General features: G+C 39.0%; 2 protein-coding genes across 3 annotated transcripts; both read left to right on the top strand.

Annotated features, from left to right (window-relative positions):
* The first annotated feature begins 5,676 nt into the window (after nucleotides 1-5,676).
* LOC103445233 (heterodimeric geranylgeranyl pyrophosphate synthase small subunit, chloroplastic) lies at nucleotides 5,677-7,224 on the top strand. The gene is made up of 2 exons (XM_008384228.4): nucleotides 5,677-6,160; nucleotides 6,436-7,224. The coding sequence occupies exons 1-2, from the start codon at nucleotides 5,813-5,815 to the stop codon at nucleotides 7,093-7,095; spliced, it is 1,008 nt and encodes a 335-aa protein (XP_008382450.3). The 5' UTR covers nucleotides 5,677-5,812; the 3' UTR covers nucleotides 7,096-7,224.
* Nucleotides 7,225-10,872: 3,648 nt separating this feature from the next.
* Nucleotides 10,873-14,018, top strand: LOC103445232 (F-box/LRR-repeat protein 10). Of its 2 annotated transcripts, XM_008384227.4 has the most exons (4): nucleotides 10,873-11,207; nucleotides 11,315-11,520; nucleotides 11,652-11,745; nucleotides 12,277-14,018. In XM_008384227.4, the coding sequence occupies exons 1-4, from the start codon at nucleotides 11,022-11,024 to the stop codon at nucleotides 13,726-13,728; spliced, it is 1,938 nt and encodes a 645-aa protein (XP_008382449.3). In that variant the 5' UTR covers nucleotides 10,873-11,021; the 3' UTR covers nucleotides 13,729-14,018. The 2 variants fall into 2 exon arrangements, with proteins under 2 accessions (XP_008382449.3, XP_028958048.2); XM_029102215.2 differs by lacking the exons at nucleotides 10,873-11,207; nucleotides 11,652-11,745.
* The last annotated feature ends 3,346 nt before the right edge of the window (nucleotides 14,019-17,364 follow it).

Here is a 17,364-nt window from a genome sequence, read left to right as displayed (position 1 = left end):
CACAAAATGGGTGTAGCGGAGATGAGGATGCTTCGTTGGATGTGTGGGCACACAAGAAAGGATAAGATTAGGAATGAGGATATCCGGGGTAAAGTAGAAGTAGCCGAAATTGAAGGAAAGATGAGAGAAAATCGGTTACGGTGGTTTGGACATGTGCAAAGAAGGCCTACTGACGCTCCGATTAGAAGATGCGACTATGGGACAGAGGTTCAGGGCCGAAGGGGTAGAGGAAGACCTAGGAAAACTTTGGAAGAGACCCTAAGAAAAGACTTAGAGTACTTGGATCTAACGGAGGACATGACACAGGACAGAACACAATGGCGTTCTAAGATTCATATAGCCGATCCCACTCAGTGACTTGGATTTTCCAAGTCTCCAACCGAGAAGTTTTCCTCACTCGAGAAATTAAGGGAACATTACCTCAACCTACATGCTCCACTCACAAAGCTTCAACATACAAGTTTCAATAAAAGAAAATTCAAAGAACTTAGCGAAGAAGGCTTTGGTGTATTTAACACAATACGTTGAAATAAAGAAAAGCTTATTTATTGATATCCCCGATAAGTTACAAATATGTACATATACTTGAGTCAAAATAAACAAACAAGAGGGAGCCTTCACAAAGGTTACTTAGGAGAAGTCTCAGCAGTCGATAGAGCCCCAGAAAGAGAAGGCACCGGAGGGGGATCATTCGGAGCCTCAGTACTGGACAGAACCCTAGAAGAATGAGGCATCAGAGGTTGATCATTTGGAGCTTCATTAAGCGGTACAGCCCTAAAAGACGAAGGCAATAAATGCCTTTGGAACAAACCCACAAATCTCTAATGATCAAGTAAAACCTAACCATCAGATTCCTTCATCTGGTCAAGCTTCCTCTTCATGTTTGTAGCATAGTCATGTGCGAGCCGGTGCAACTGTTTATTCTCATGCTTGAGCCCTCTAATCTCCTGTTTGAGACTCATCACTTCAGCCACCAATGATTCAACTTGGCGGGTTCGAGCAAATAGGCGTTGGGCCATATTAGACACAGAACCTGCAAACTGAACACTGAGAGCCAGAGAATCCTTAACAGCCAACTCATCAGACCGTTTGGAAAGTAGTCTGTTATCTTTGGGAGTGAGAAGGTTCCTGGCCACTACCGCAGCGGTCATATCATTCTTCATTATTGAATCCCCAACGGTAAGAGGACCAGTAGGGGAGACGAAAGATGGGCGTCATATGTTGTCTGGAGAAGGCGGGGCTGCCTCTTCAACAAGGTTCAAGTCAAAATGACGGTCGGAGGGGCCAGACATTTTCAAAGATGTTGAAGAGAGAAGAGGTCGGACAAATCAAGATCTTAGAAGTGCAAGAATGGAGCTTCTACTGGTGGATATTCAAGTGTGCTTTGGAACTTAATGTCAGCCCCTATAAAAATCTGCACTCGACAAAGCTTCAGAAATCGAAGAGGCACCTGCTCAGAAATCGAAGAGGCGTTTGCTTTCTCAAAAGCTGGGCTGCTCAAAAACCACGAAGGCCGATCTCAGAAATCGAAGAGGCTTGCTTTCTCAAAAGCTGGGCTGCTCAGAGACCACGAGGGTCGATCTCAGAAATCGAAGAGGCACCTACTTTTCCAGCCTTGTCAGCACCTGTCACACGCACATTCAGCTTTACGGAAATTATGGGCATTCTGTCGAAGATTTCTGGCGAAGTAGAAAGCACATGAATCGTACTGTTCAATCACCCACTTCCCACACGCAACAATAGCTCATGGGTACCACAGATAACTTTGCCAAAGTTCTCTGACAAAGTTGAGACACGTGAAGCTTGCAGCTCCCACTACATCGCTCTGACCAAGAAGGGTAAAAGAATAGCAAAGAAACAACACTAACAAAGTTTAGACACATAAAATTTGAAGGTCTAGCTACCATATTATTACCCACAAGGGTAAAGGAACAGTACCACTGCTAGATAATTTGAAAGTCCCGGTGTGTCAACCTCTGTGCTTCGTGGCAAGGTAGACTAGCAAACATGCCCAACCTTTACTCACATTCGAGAAAACACTCCCAACAAGATTGCTTGCTCCAAAATCGAAGAGGCACCGCCCTCCGAATCTCGAGAGCCAGACTCCCAACATGATTACTTTCTCAAAAATCGAAGATAGGGTAAAGGAACAGTATCACTGCTGGATAATTGGAAAGTCCCTGTGTGTCAACCTCTGTGCTTCATGGCAAGGTAGACTAGCAAACATGCCCAACCTTTACTCACATTCGAGAAAACACTCCCAACAAGATTGCTTGCTCCAAAATCGAAGAGGCACCGCCCTCCGAATCTCGAGAGCCAGACTCCCAACATGATTACTTTCTCAAAAATCGAAGAGATGGTAAAGGAACAGTACCACTGCTGGATAATTGGAAAGTCCCTGTGTGTTAACCTCTGTGCTTCGTGGCAAGGTAGACTAGCAAACATGCCCAACCTTTACTCACATTCGAGAAAACACTCTTAACAAGATTGCTTGCTCCAAAATCGAAGAGGCACCGCCCTCCGAATCTCGAGAGCCAGACTCCCAACATGATTACTTTCTCAAAAATCGAAGATAGGGTAAAGGAACAGTACCACTGCTGGATAATTGGAAAGTCCCTGTGTGTCAACCTCTGTGCTTCGTGGCAAGGTAGACTAGCAAACAGGCCCAACCTTTACTCACATTCGAGAAAACACTCCCAACAAGATTGCTTGCTCCAAAATCGAAGAGGCACCGCCCTCCGAATCTCGAGAGCCAGACCCCCAACATGATTACTTTCTCAAAAATCGAAAAGACATCGCTCTCCGAATCTCGAGAGCCAGACCCCCAGCAGGATTGCTTTCTCAAAAATCGAAGAGGCATCGTTCTCCGAATCTCGAGAGCCAGATCCCCGACAGGATTGCTTGTTCGAAAACCGAAGAGGCACCACTTTCCCAACTTCAAGAGCTGGATCTCCTTGGATAAAGCTTGTCTGTAATCTTCACACGCAACATCAGCTTTCCAGATACCACAGACCATTTTTTCAAAGTGCTCTGACAGAGTTAAAACATGTGAAGCTGGCAGCTCCCACTACCGTGCTATGACCAAGCAGGGTAAAGGAATAGCATTATTACTTGATGTTAGGGAGACTCCTATATATGTCGACATCCATCCCCAACGGACAGGCAGACCTGCAAAAATGCTCAACCCTTCCTCTTATCTGAGAGGGCACTCCCAACAAAGCCTTTCGAAATATTCAGCTTTCTTTCCCCCCGATAACACCTCTGTAAACAAGCTATACTAGAGCAAGAATATCTCATATCATCAGGGTTAAAAGCAAGAGTATCCCATATCATGCTTTTTCCCTGTCTTTTCCTTTGGCCTTGTTCTTACCTGCAAGACAAGGAGAAAGAGAACAATCAGTCAGCACTTGGAATCAAGCTTCCAGCCAGGAACTGACTGCCTGGAACCCCTTACCTGATTACTTACCTGGCATTGCTCTCGAGTACTCATCTTCAACATCTTATGCTTCTAGGGAAGATACCGCATCTGCCTGAGGAACAGATAGGGCAAGTGAGAAGGATACAAGGAAGCATGTGGAGACAAGCGTAACAGCACACGTGCCGATACATCCACTACTCTGTCAAAAGCAAAAGTATCTCATATCAGCAGGGTCAAACGTACTCTAGATTTGATGGACTTGTTTTGACCCTCAAATTTTTCAGTCGGCCTTATACTCTGGAGGAAACCAGAAAACCCTCCAGCCCAGTTCAAGAATAAGCCTGTGGAAAGTTACTTCTTCAAACGAAAAAGTATCCCATATCATCTCTTCTTATTTTTCTTCTCTTTATCCTTCATGCTGCCTGCAAGATAGGGAGAATGTGAACAATCAGCCGGAGCTCTGATTGCTTACCTTGTCTGTCACCTCTTTCAACAGATCCCCTAGCTCGGCGACTTGGGGGACTCCTACTACATGGTTTGTATCGCGCTTGACCAAGCCTAAAACTACAAGTAAGCTTCAAGTGAAATTGATACATTACCTTGTGCATCTCCACCAGTTATAGATACCACCCCTTGATGGAGGAAGAGTACTTCCAGAGAAGATGTCACATCTACCTATAAGACAGATAAGGCAAGTCAAGACGATACCATACTCCGGTACTTAGAAGTTTCGTGGTTACGAGATCATTCTCCCACAATATTTCATAATGTCATTTGTACTAAATCACTCACTTTTACCCACTAAAGGAGAGCTTGAACCTATGTACTTATGTAAACCCTTCACAATTAATGAGAACTCCTCTATTCCGTGGACGTAGCCAATCTGGGTGAACCACGTACATCTTGTGTTTGCTTTCCTATCTCTATCCATTTATATACTTATCCACACTAATGACCGGAGCAATCTAGGGAAGATCACAAAAAGTGATTGTTTTCGCTACCTAGGATCTATCTTGCAAGAGAACGGAGACTTAGATGGAGATCTCAACCATAGAATACAAGCTGGATGGATGAAGTGTAAAAGTGCATCCGGCGTGTTGTGTGACCGTCATAGGCCACTGAAGCTCAAGGGAAAATTTTATAGGACGGCAATAAGGTCAGCGATGTTGTATGGCATAGAATGTTGGGCGGTGAAGCATCAACACGTACACAAAATGGGTGTAGCGGAGATGAGGATGCTTCGTGGGATGTATGGGCACACGAGAAATGATAAGATTGGGAATGAGGATATCCGAGGTAAAGTAGGAGTAGCCAAAATTGAAGGAAATATGAGAGAAAATTGGTCCCGGTGGTTTGGACATGTGCAAAGAAGGCCTACTAACGCTCCGGTTCGAAAATGTGACTACGAGACAAAGGTTCAGGGCCGAAGGGGTAGAGGAAGACCTAGGAAAACTTTGGAAGAGACCCTAGGAAAAGACTTGAGTACTTGGATCTAACGGAGGACATGACACAAAACCAAGCGCAATGGCGTTCTAGGATTCATATAGCCGACCCCACTTAGTGGGAAAAGGCTTTGTTGTTGTTGTTGTTGTTGTAGTGGCTAATTCTTATTAGGTAAGCTAGATAACCAAATTTTATAAAATAAATGGTGTAATTGTTGATGATTTTTTATTGGACTATTACTTAAGTTTTAATTAACGTACTTATTTGTTATTGGTGACACATTATTTAGTTTGCAAATTTGTTTTAAAAATTTAGTCTCCAATTATCATTCTTGTAAAGAGTAAATTTTTACAAATATATTGATTTTATTAAAATAAAATAAAATGAGGGAGATGGCCAATTGAAGTGAGGACAGGTGGTTGGACCACCATATGCAGACGTTACTCAAACACCTAATTAGAGAGATTTTTCAATGTTATCGTTATACGAGGTAGTACATCATGTGTTGCTATATAAATTGTGGGATATGTGTGTTAAAAGGTTAATAATTTAAAAAATAAAATTTATCATCACTTACATAAAAATATGTGATGTACTATCGGTGTTCCTGTCACAACTAAAAATTTCTCCTAATCATATCCAAAATTTCAATAAACTTTTTATTATGACCAGAACACAGGTACACTACGTGTTTTTATATAAGTAATAAAGAATTTTATGTTTTAACTTTTTAACTCTTTTTTTATATATGTAATAGAGATTTTTATGTTTTAACTTTGTAATTTTTTAACACATATACCCTGTATAATGACACATCCAACCACCCAGTGGCACGGTCAAACTGAAAAAATAAAATCTCATCGTCTCCCCTCGCTTCCTCCCTCCCCACTATTAGAGCAGATCTCCTATAAGAGCTCCCAGTTGAGAGATTCAGAAGAACCCAGAAAAAAAATGGCTTCTTTCTCGATGATATCGGCATCATCCCACCTCTACATTCCAAAGAAGCTAGCTTTTCCAATCCGGTGCTCCTCCGCTTCATCGTCGCCGTCCATTTCAACCCAATCGAGCTCCCTCAAGTTCGATTTGAAAACCTACTGGACTACCCTGATCGCCGACATGAATCAGAAGCTTCACGAAGCCATTCCGATTCGGTACCCAGAGCAGATCTATCAATCCATGCGATACTCCGTCCTCGCTGATGGCGCCAAGCGAGCCTCACCGGTCATGTGCGTCGCAGCCTGTGAACTCTTCGGCGGCAACCGCCTTGCCGCCTTCCCCACCGCCTGCGCTCTCGAAATGGTTAGTAATTTCTTTCCCTTTTACCTTACAGAGACTTAATTAAACCGATTCATACGCAATGAATATTCTTGCATCATTTGGATTTTTTGCGCAGAATCCGAATTGGGTTTTTCAGAAGAAGAAAAAAATTGTAGAATCTTTCTTTTAATCCTGTTTGGTTAATTGGGTTTTGGGTAATTAGCTGCTAATTTTGCTCAATTTTTTACTTGGGTTTTGTATTTTGTGATTGGAATATCCATAAAGTTGTTTGCTTTTCTTTGATTGGCAATTAATAGGTACATGCGGCTTCACTCATACACGACGATCTTCCGTGCATGGATGACGACCCATCACGGCGAGGCCAGCCCTCGAACCACACAATTTACGGCGATGACATGGCTATTCTCGCCGGGGATGCTCTGTTTCCATTGGGGTTTCAGCACATTGTATCAAACACGCCTTCCAACCTCGTGCCGGAGCCGCGCCTCCTGCGTGTGATCACAGAGATTGCTCAGACCGTGGGGTCCACGGGAATGGCGGCCGGGCAGTTCCTGGACCTTGAAGGCGGGGCAGAGGCGGTGGAATTCGCCCAGGAGAAGAAGTTTGGGGAGATGAGTCAGTGCTCTGCTGTTTGCGGAGGACTGCTGGGGGGTGCTGAAGATGATGAGTTGGATAGGCTGAGGAGGTATGGGAGAGCTGTCGGGGTTTTGTACCGGGTGGTTGACGATATTCTTGAGGAGAAGATGAAGGGCGGAGATGATGGTGATGGAGAGGGGAAGAAGAAGGGGTTCAGCTATGTGAAAATGTATGGGGTGGAGAAGGCTATGGAGGTGGCAGAGCAGCTTAAAACCAAAGCTAAGCAGGAGTTGGATGGGTTTGAGAAGTATGGTGATGGAGTGGTGCCACTCTATAGCTTTGTGGATTATGCTGTTGACAGAGGGTTTAGTGTCAGTTGATGATAGAATTAGAGCATAAGCTTTATATGGTTTGATGCTTAATTTGCAGAAAATTGTATTAGCATCTTGGATTAATCTTGCATTATCATAATCCCACCAATAACAAATAGCTTTTAAACAGTGTTAAAAGATGATAGATTGTGTGGAACTGAATTTCCAAGTTATGGGAAGCTGGGGGTTTGGGGGTTGGTTTTTAAGATGGAACTTGGGATTTGTAGGGTACAAAATTTTCACTTGGTAATTTTATTTGATTGGCTATGGGCTAATTGCAAACGTGAGTTAGACTTGTTGGCCAAGGCAACTCTATGTCTCTGCTTCTCGCACTCGAGTTCCAATCTGTTGTGTAAATTATAGACTCTTTCTTGTATGAACAAAAACATTTTAAAAACATTCACTAATTATAGTTCATATTACCTGTCCAAAAAAAAATAAACTAATTATCATATTAGCATTCACATCTTTTATAAAGTTAAAAGCTCATTCACATTAAGCAAATTTACAATAATATTAACATTGCAACATTTGTAATCTTTTAGAAACAACAAAGTAATACCGACATAATGCACATCAATTATAAAAGGCTTTTTAGGCAAAATGGTCCTTGAGATCTGCATGACCTCTCACTTTGATTCCTGAGATTTGAAATCAATAGAACTAGTCCTTGAATTTGTTCACAATCAATCGTTTTGGTCCTTCTGTAAAAAAAAAATCTCCATAAAATAAGGATAGAATGACAAAAATACCCTCAATTTTGGTCAAAGCATTTTGGCCTATTGTTTATTAAATTGAGGGTAATTTTGTCATTTTATCCTTATTTAATATAATTTTTCACCCAATGACCAAAATGATTGATGCTGCACAATCTCAGGGACCACTTTGGCTAAAAAGCTATTATAAAAATATATAATTAAATTACCTGAGAGAAATGCTAGCAACTTAACCTTCACACTTTACCAAATGACATGTTTTTCATCTTTATGGCTCATTTACGTAACAGTAATTAAAATTGGAGAAATTTGATTAAAAAAAAAGTGAATTGAGGACAATCAAAATTTAGATTCCCATAAAAACTGTTTACTAAATGTTTTGGAATTAGAATAGAAATTCTACTAATTCTTTAAAATTGTTTAATAATTTAGCAAAATCGAAATATAACTAGTATGTTTACTAAAATATCATTTTCCTCACTCTTCCTAATTTCATGAAGGTGACGAAAATTGTAGAGACCATAAGTCTAGAAATGGTTATTGATTTCAGGGATGGAGTTGTCGACTAAGTTCTACCAAAGGAAAAACACCTTCGACGATGAAAGTAGTCATTTCATCATGCAATTCTTTTCCACGATGAATTTTATGAAAGCAAAAAATCAACATATGGATGAAAACGCGTAAGACAAAGAGGGTTTACCTCTCCATAAATTTGATGAGAGCTGCGACTGAAGAGAAGGGAAGCTGCGCTGAAGGGAAAGTGAAACAGCTCTAGATGTATCTTTTAAAAATAATGAGGGTATAATGGGAAGAAAAAGTTTATTCTGATTACCTCAGCAATTTGGAATCCAAATACATCAAATTGTAGGGAATTCAATACAAATTTTGGAATTGGATTCTAAAATTTGCGTGGATCCCACCAAATGTTTGATAAACACTAGAGTATTCCATAATCAACATTCAAGTTTGCTTTTTAATTCCCTAATTACCCTTACATAAATGTGCCATTAAATCCTAGCCAAAAGCCTAAAGGTCTTGTTTCTTGTGCAAGCAAATGACACATGACATTTGAGAAAATGAAAGGTTCACATAAAAAAGTTAGTGCAAAGGTTGCTAACACTCCCCATTACGTAATGCGATAAGAAAATGTAACTCTTCTAGCTTACTTCGTCCAAATATATCAAAATTCAACATATTATTAGCTAATTAGTGTAACCTATTAGTATCAAAATTATAACATTGTTCTTGTGAAATTGGTTGTTAAATTGTTAATAACTCTTTATACAGGTTGCATATCGAGCATTTATATTGACTAGAATAGCGTGTTCCCTTTTTTGCACCTATGCTCAAATTTCTTTGCCTATAATATAGATTAAATTAAGTAAAGGGTAAACTACATAGTAGCCCTTTAGGTTTGAAGTCTATTACAACCTCATACAACATCTTTAAAACATTTCACTTTCATACATCACGTACTATTTTATTTCAAAATAATACCTCCATTACATTTTTCATCCATTAATCCGTTAAGCGCTGATGTGGCTGCAACATTTGTGCCACATGGCTGCCAAATGTATGCCACGTGGCAAAAAAAAATTAATTTTTAATTTTAAAAAACCTGAATCTTCTTTAAATAAAAAATATAAAAATATAAAAAAACCTAATCCAATTTCCTCATCCACCCCTTCTCAAAGTCTTCTTCCACCCTTCTCCAGCAACCTTCGAACCACCCCATTCTCATCATCTTCAATAGATTTCAACTTTAGCCATCAATTCCTTTTTTGTAATCAACAACTTGGCATCGAACTCGAACCCATCCAAAAACCCATCATCCCCACCATCTCTCTCTTAATCTGGGATTTCAAAAACTTTTGAATTTTGGGTTCACATTAAAATACCAGTTGGATTTTGGTTATTAGGTTCGAACTCAAATACCCAGTTCGAATTCAAATACCCAATTAAATCAATTGGTGCGTGGGGGGGGGGGGGATGGATGAGCAGTGAAGGGATTTGGATTTGCTACGGCTCGACAAGAAGGCTTCGAGAATGGGCGAGCAGCACGTCTTGATTTTCGACCTTGGTGACTTTTGACATTGTGCTTTTCTGACAATCGAGGAGGTAATTTTCGAGCTAAAGGCCAAAGCTGGAGACACCCATCCTTGGAGTTGTCGCCGACGAGGGGTGGTGGAAAGGTGTAAACGAGTTTAGGCAATAGGTTTCAGATTTTGTTTTTAATTTGTTTTGTTAAAAATTAGGGTCGAGAAAGTTTGATGTCGAAGTGAGAGATGAGGAAAAGAACGAAGGTGGAGACGAAGGCAATGTTTTGGATTTAGATGCGGATGCAGATGCGGAGTTCAAGACGATGAAGGAGTTGATAGATCTGGAATTGGAGAAGAAGAAGGGTGCGGGTAGGGATTTGAAGGACATTTTGGGGGACGGCATTGGTTTTGAGCAGGCCGAAGATGAAAAAGGTTGAGAATGAGGGTTTCATGGCGGAGAAGCGGCGGGAGACCTAGTCGGATGTCAATGGACGAGCCTCGAGATTCTTAGGACGGGTATTTGGGTCCGAGAGCCGCCCAGCCGAGGCTGACTCGGATGGTTTCAGTTGTGGAAGAAAACTGGGAGAGAGGTGGGGGTGGGGTGGGAGGGGAGGTGAAGAGAGTGGAGGAGAGGAGGTGGTCGGGGGGAGGTGAAGAGGAAGGAGTAGGAGAGAAAATGGAGGGGAGGTGAAGAGAGTGGAGGAGAAGTGAGTCGGGGAAGATGAGTTTTAGGGTTTTTTTTTTTTTTTTTTTAAATTTAAATAATTATTTTTAAATTCATAAAAAATTATTTTTTTGACACGTGGCACAACTGTGGTAGCCATGTCAGCTCTTAACAGAACAATTGATGGAAAATCTAACGAATGTATTATTTTGAAATAAAATAGTACGTGAGGTATGAAAGTGAAATGTTTTAAAGATGTTATATGAGATTGTAATAGAATTCAAACCTGAAGAACTACTATGTAATTTACCCTTAAAGTAAAATATCGTCTGTATCAAAAATCTTATAAGGACTAGATCTTGTTGCTCAGTTGGTAATAAAAAAAAAATTCTTTACACCTGAAATCTCGTGGTTAAATCGCAGACTTAGCGGTTGCAGTGTCGTGTCGTCAAACGGTAAACACCATTACGCAGATCCCACAAGATTCACGAAGAAGAAGACTAAGAAGAAGCAAAGATGGCGGGGGAGACGAGCGAAAGGAACAGCTCAATCGTGAGCCTTGATCATTTACCCTCGGCCCTGCTCGCCACCATCATGACAAAGCTCGACGTGGCCTCCGTCTGCTCCGTCGCATCCACCTGCTCCGCCTTCAAAGCCTGCGCCTCTCACATCCTCTCCTTCATCCCCTCCTTCCACATCCTCGTAAGTCCTCCAATTTTTCACTTCTGGGTTTCCCCAAAAATTGAAATTTGGTACTTTTTGGATTTTTTTTTCTGAAAATCTTGGTACTTTTTTAATTGGGTTTTCAGGAAATAGCGCCTTCCATGGAGTTGCTGAGACCCCTGTTACCCCCGAACCCCTGGCTGAAGAGCGTGAAGGTGAACTGCGGCCGGCTCGACGATTCCGCCATTCAGATTCTGCTTCAGCCGTCGCTGGAAGAGCTCTGTATGCTCAATTGCGCGGATTTTAGCGGCAAATTGCTTTCGGAAATCGGAGGCCGGTGCAAGGATCTGAGGTTGGTTTGGTTTCGATTTCGGTCAAGCTCTGCTAATTATATGTATTGATTGCTGGTGATTTATTGAATTGTGGAAAGTGAAAATGGTGTTGTTGTTATTGGCTTTTGGGGATTATGAAATTTCCCTTCAGGTCTCTGTGCTTGGGGTCAGTTGCCGAAAAGAGAGGGCGGGCTATTCATATTTCTGATTTGGAGGAGTTGCTCAGTGGTTGCACTCACTTAGAAGTAAGACTCAGTTAAATGATGATTCCATAACAAACAAATGTTTAATGATAAGTATTTAAGTAAAGATGTTGCCTTTTGAAATCTACGAAAGACGCTAACTTTATAATTGATGGGTTGTCGAAAATGCCGAGTTTGTTAATAGGGTTAGGTTCCTCCTCGGCCATCTGGCTGAGTAATTAAATGTTTAGTAGCAGTCTTTTTTGCATCTTGACATTAGATGCTTAATATATATGCTTGCTTAGTAAGCAAATGTTTAACAAGAAGGATTTGAGTAAACATTTTGGCTTTTGAATCTGCGGAAGATGCTAACTTCAAGACTGATATGGCGAGTTTGTTAGGACGGATAGGTTCCTCTTCAGTCATCTGGCTTAATAATTAAATGGTTGATAGCAGTCTTGTTAGCATTTTGACATTAGATGCTTCATATATAAGTTCCCTATATTGCAATGTACCGGTAAAGTATATTTTGTTACTGTACATTATAATTGCTTGATGTCTTTCGTCTAATCTCTGTTTGATTATGTTTCGTAGGCACTGATCTTGATGTTTGATGTATCATCAATCTATCTCCGTCATAACTTTGCTCAAGTTTGGGCTTTGGCATCAGAGAAACTCACGTCTCTCGAGATTGGCTACATTTCATCATTGATGGTGACTGAACTCCTTTGCACGAATTTTGTATCCCATCAGCCATCGAACCGTATTCAGCCTTCAATATTGCCAAACATTCACAAATTGTGCCTTTCAGTTGACTATATAACTGATGCTATGGTTGGAGCGATTTCTAAAGGTCTCCTGTCCCTCACCCATTTGGATCTTAGAGATACACCCCTCATAGAACCAAGAGTTTCATTTGACCTTACAAACTCTGGCCTTCAACAGATTAATCAGTATGGGAAGTTGAAGCATCTCTCATTGGTTCGGAGCCAGGAGTATGTCATTACCTATTTTAGAAGAGTAAATGATCTTGGGCTTCTCTTATTGGCTGACAAGTGTGAAAACATGGAAAGCATATTTCTCAGTGGTTTCTGTCGTGTTACCGACACGGGTTTCAAAACGATCTTGCATTCTTGCTCCAAGTTATATAAGCTTAGGGTGTCTCATGGGACTCAATTAACCGATTTGGTTTTTCATGACATTTCTGCAACTTCCCTTTCTTTAACACATGTTAGCTTGAGACTGTGCACTCTTTTAACCAACCATGCAGTGACTAGTTTGGCGTCTAACAAGGATCTGAAAGTTTTGGATTTGAGAGATTGCAGAAACCTCGGGGATGAATCCCTCCGAGCCATAAGCACTCTTCCAAAGGTAAAGACATTGTTGCTGGATGGCTCTGATATTAGTGATGTGGGATTATCATATTTGAGACAAGTGGTCATAAGTTCACTAATTTCACTGTCTCTTAGAGGATGCAAGAAACTTACAGATAAATGTATCTCTGCTCTATTTGATGGCTCTTCCAAGTTGGAGTTGCAAGAATTAGACTTGTCCAATCTTCCTAATCTCTCCGACAATGCAGTTCTATTACTGGCAAAGAGTAGGATTCCGTTACTTGAACTGCGCATGCGGCAATGCCCACTCATAGGCGACACCTCGGTAATGGCATTAGCCTCTATGCAAGTTGACGAGGAGAGGTGGCATGGTAACGGCTTGAGGTTGTTGGATCTGTTTAATTGCGGTGGGATTACCCCTCTTTCATTCCGGTGGTTGAAGAAACCATATTTTCCAAGACTCAGATGGTTGGGAGTTACGGGCAGTGTAAATAGAGATGTGGTAGATGCTTTAGCTCGAAGTAGACCGTTCTTGCATGTGTCGTGCCGTGGTGAGGAGCTGGGAGTTGAGCAAGGGGATACCGCTGATGATGTTTACATGCATGACTATGATGAGATGGACGAGCTTGAACGCTGGCTTGCAGAAGATGATTATCTTGATGAAGATATGGTGGCAGATGAAGATATGGTGAATGCAGAAGCAGTGGAGTGATCAAACACTTAATTTTTTTATTATGTTGTTGTTAATAATGGTTGTTCTGTTGAAACTATAGTTTTTTATGACGAACGATATTAGTACTCTAAACTATACTAAGGGGAGTGGTGAGGGTTTGAACCCGAAACGAAGCGGGATGAAGAGAAATTCATCAGGACAATCCATCCCTTGCAAAGTGTATCATGTTTTATTGATTACTGTTGTATGATTTACTCCAAATCTGTTATCTGGACCTTTTAATCTCTGTAATTATTTTGGATTATTTGAAATAGTTTTTCACTTAATTATTCTGAATTTGTTCCACCTGTAGTGTCACTTGCATTTTTTTATGCTACATTGTGATCTCTCTCAGATAGAAATTATGGGGTATTTTCGGGTGCGTGGAGCATAAATAAAACTAATTAATCCTATATCATATTGTAATTAACCAAACCAGGTTTCATTAAGTTTAAAGGTTACTCCTTGAACCAAATCACTCTTTGTATTTGAAATCTGTGTATATATGTACAGCATGATAGTCTCCAATTTTCCTACATCCTTCTTGAAAAAGAAATTAAAATTTAGGGCACGTTTGAAAATTATTTGATTTTTATTTAGTTGTTTTTTGTGCATAAGATGTGGAGAAACTATACAGAAACAAAAAAATGGAGAAGAATGGTGAGAGGGAGCGGAAGAAATAAAGAAAATTGACGAAAACAAAATCATAAAAGTGATAACAACTTAAATACTTTTTACTTTTTACTTTTTAGCTTTTAAATTACGTTATACAATTCTTCTACATATTTCCCGTCGTCCTTCCCCATCCTTCTTCTTCTTCACTCCTTATTTCCTCGTATGTTGTTCATATAAACACAAAAAAGTGAGAACAAGAAAACGAAAAACCAAACGGTTATCATACAAACCTTTTAAGTTCGTGGAATTAGTTCTAAGTTGTGAAGAAAATAGGTCATGATCATGCTAGGTCAAAAGCTCGAATTAATTTCATTATGGCGAGGAAAGAAAAACAAGTTGAAAACAACGTAAAATAGTTTTTTTATTTGTTTTAATATTTTTTTTTTTTTTAAGTTTCTCTATACATCTCTTCCGCAATTCTACCACTCTCCTATATGCCTCTTTTCTCCGGTGTATATTTTCCTTGTCTCCAACATAAAATGGAAACTAAAATTGAAAAACAAAATGATTATTGTGGTAGTAAAAATTCTTCATCTTCAGTCTTAACGAATTTATACCTACAAAACAATCAACACATTTGATCAAGTCAAAGCCACAAGTGCCCACGAGGTGCGGTGGTGGGGTTTGGCCAATAGATCTTTGATGTCTTAGTCAATATCTCAAAAAAAAATCAGTGTTTAGGGCATGATGTGTAGTTGAAAGCTAACCAGAATTTGGTAGAGATCAGGTATTTATACATGAGCTTGGTAATGTCGTAGTTAGCTGCTCAAGCCTCCAGAGATATTGAATTGGACATGAGAATATTTGTGTGTCATGTCCATTTAATGAGGGAATTCTTGTCTTCTTCGAGAAGAAAAAAAATTCACGTGTCGCATTCTAAATTTTTGAGCAATTTTTCATTCCACAATTATCAAACAACTCCTTAATTTCTCTCGCCTATAAAACAAAAATGTAACATCTTATATTCCAACAATCAAGTTAGCAAAGTAGCTTCTTTGAATTTCCAAAAATAAAGTGTCTGAGTGTGAATTGGTGTGCCAAAATATTGTGTAAAAGATTCGTTGATCGAGAATGTGTGGATATTTCAAACTTTCTGGATGCCTTCAAATTAATCAAACTGATTGTGTTTTGGACTACATAAATGCATGGAGCAACAAGTCTCAAAATTTTTGGACATCCAATAAATTTGCAGGGTTACAAATAAGATTAGCATGGTCTCTAACTCTCTGAGCAAGAATGGCACGCATAAATCGAAAAATAGTTTTTTTTTTTTTAATGGGAGATAACTGGTTGTAAGCTATGGTTATCCTACCCTTCCATGCCCGAAGAGACGGTCTAAATTTTTTTTTTCGCTTTTTCTTATTCTGAACCTGTATAACACGCATAAGGATGACACTTTTTTACACATTTCGCTCAATAGCATATCAAATGGCAGAACTAGGTAAAATCATTATATAAATTACCATTCATAATGTAGCTTTTCTAGCCTTAAGATTAAGAAATTTTATTTTTTAAAATTAGGGAAAATTAAAAAGAAAAATAAGGGATAAATCAATCGGTTCGTCATCCATGGAAGCATTTGCTATAAAATAAAATAAAAGTAATGGTATGAAGACCAAATTTGTAAATCAAATGATGTAGTTGTTGATGATTGAATTATTACTTTATTAATGACACATCATTTAGTTTGTAAATTTAGTCTAAAATTTTAGTCTACCTAGCATTATCCCAAAAAAAAATATATATATATATATATATATATATATATGTCCTCATTCAATGAACAATGAAAAAAATTGTCTAGGTTAATTGAATGTGCCAACCCTTTAATTTAGTTCTGCTACTATTTATTAAGAACATAGTTAGTCACAGAATTAATGTGTTCTTTGAATCTTTGTTTTATCGTGCTTCTCTTTTGTTAATTTTCAATTGTTTTTAAATGCTTGATCTTATCAATCTCACAAATGTATTCTTTGGGAGATTACATGATTAAAGATTATATCATGCAACCAGTGGCGGATTGTTATGGTTTGGATATTCTTCTTCAACTCAGTGCGATGTGGGTTCAAACTCTCCCTCATTCTCATAGTATAGTTTAGAATAGTAATATTAACTGTATTATTATATAAGTAATGCTAGGGAGATCAAAATTTTAAATCAAATTTGCAAATCAAACAATGTGTCACCAATAAGAAATAAGCACGTTAATCAACAGTTAAGTAATAATCCAATCATCGACAACCACATCATTTGGTTTGCAAATTTCGTTTACAAATTTAATCTCCCTAGCATCATTATATATATATATATATATATATATATATATATATATATATATATATATATATAAAAGAACGTACCTTACTGGAATATTTGATGAGGAGTACTCCTATAAAACATATAATGAAATACCATAAATAAAAATGAAATTGTTGAGATAGACGTAAAAAAGAATTGAAATATCGAAAATTATATAATACGTACGTTATAGTATATGACATGTACCAAATAAATAAAGAGAAATTTAACGAAAAGCTTCTGGTATTGTTCACTTTAACAAGAAACCATATTTTTATACTAAAAAGTCAATCATGATATTATTCATTTTACCCTTTATTTTTTCATTATAGTTAAAACTCAAAGTTTTCAAGTCGTTTTCATTAATTTTCTTATAAATAAAAGGTATACTGTCTGAATTCCAACGAATACGAAATTTAGTTTATAGTGCATACTAGAACAACCCTAGAAATGCACTCATACTTGAATACGATTCATTTAAAAAAGGGGACGACCATATGAGTTTGGGCGACAATGTTCTAGTCAGGCTGTCAGCGAGGTATAACGGCTCTACTTGATCTTATCTTTAACTGTTTGCGAGGTTAACGTTGGACGGCTCCTTGAGGGACATTTTGGACCCACTAGCCAACCCCTTTGTTATCTTTTTTGTTCCTCATTTATTCA

Source organism: Malus domestica, chromosome 05 (genome assembly GCF_042453785.1).
Source record: "Malus domestica chromosome 05, GDT2T_hap1".
In the NCBI taxonomy this organism is placed as follows: domain Eukaryota; kingdom Viridiplantae; phylum Streptophyta; class Magnoliopsida; order Rosales; family Rosaceae; genus Malus; species Malus domestica.
Note: the sequence above shows the minus strand (reverse complement) of the source record. Positions and strands in the feature narration are given on the sequence as shown.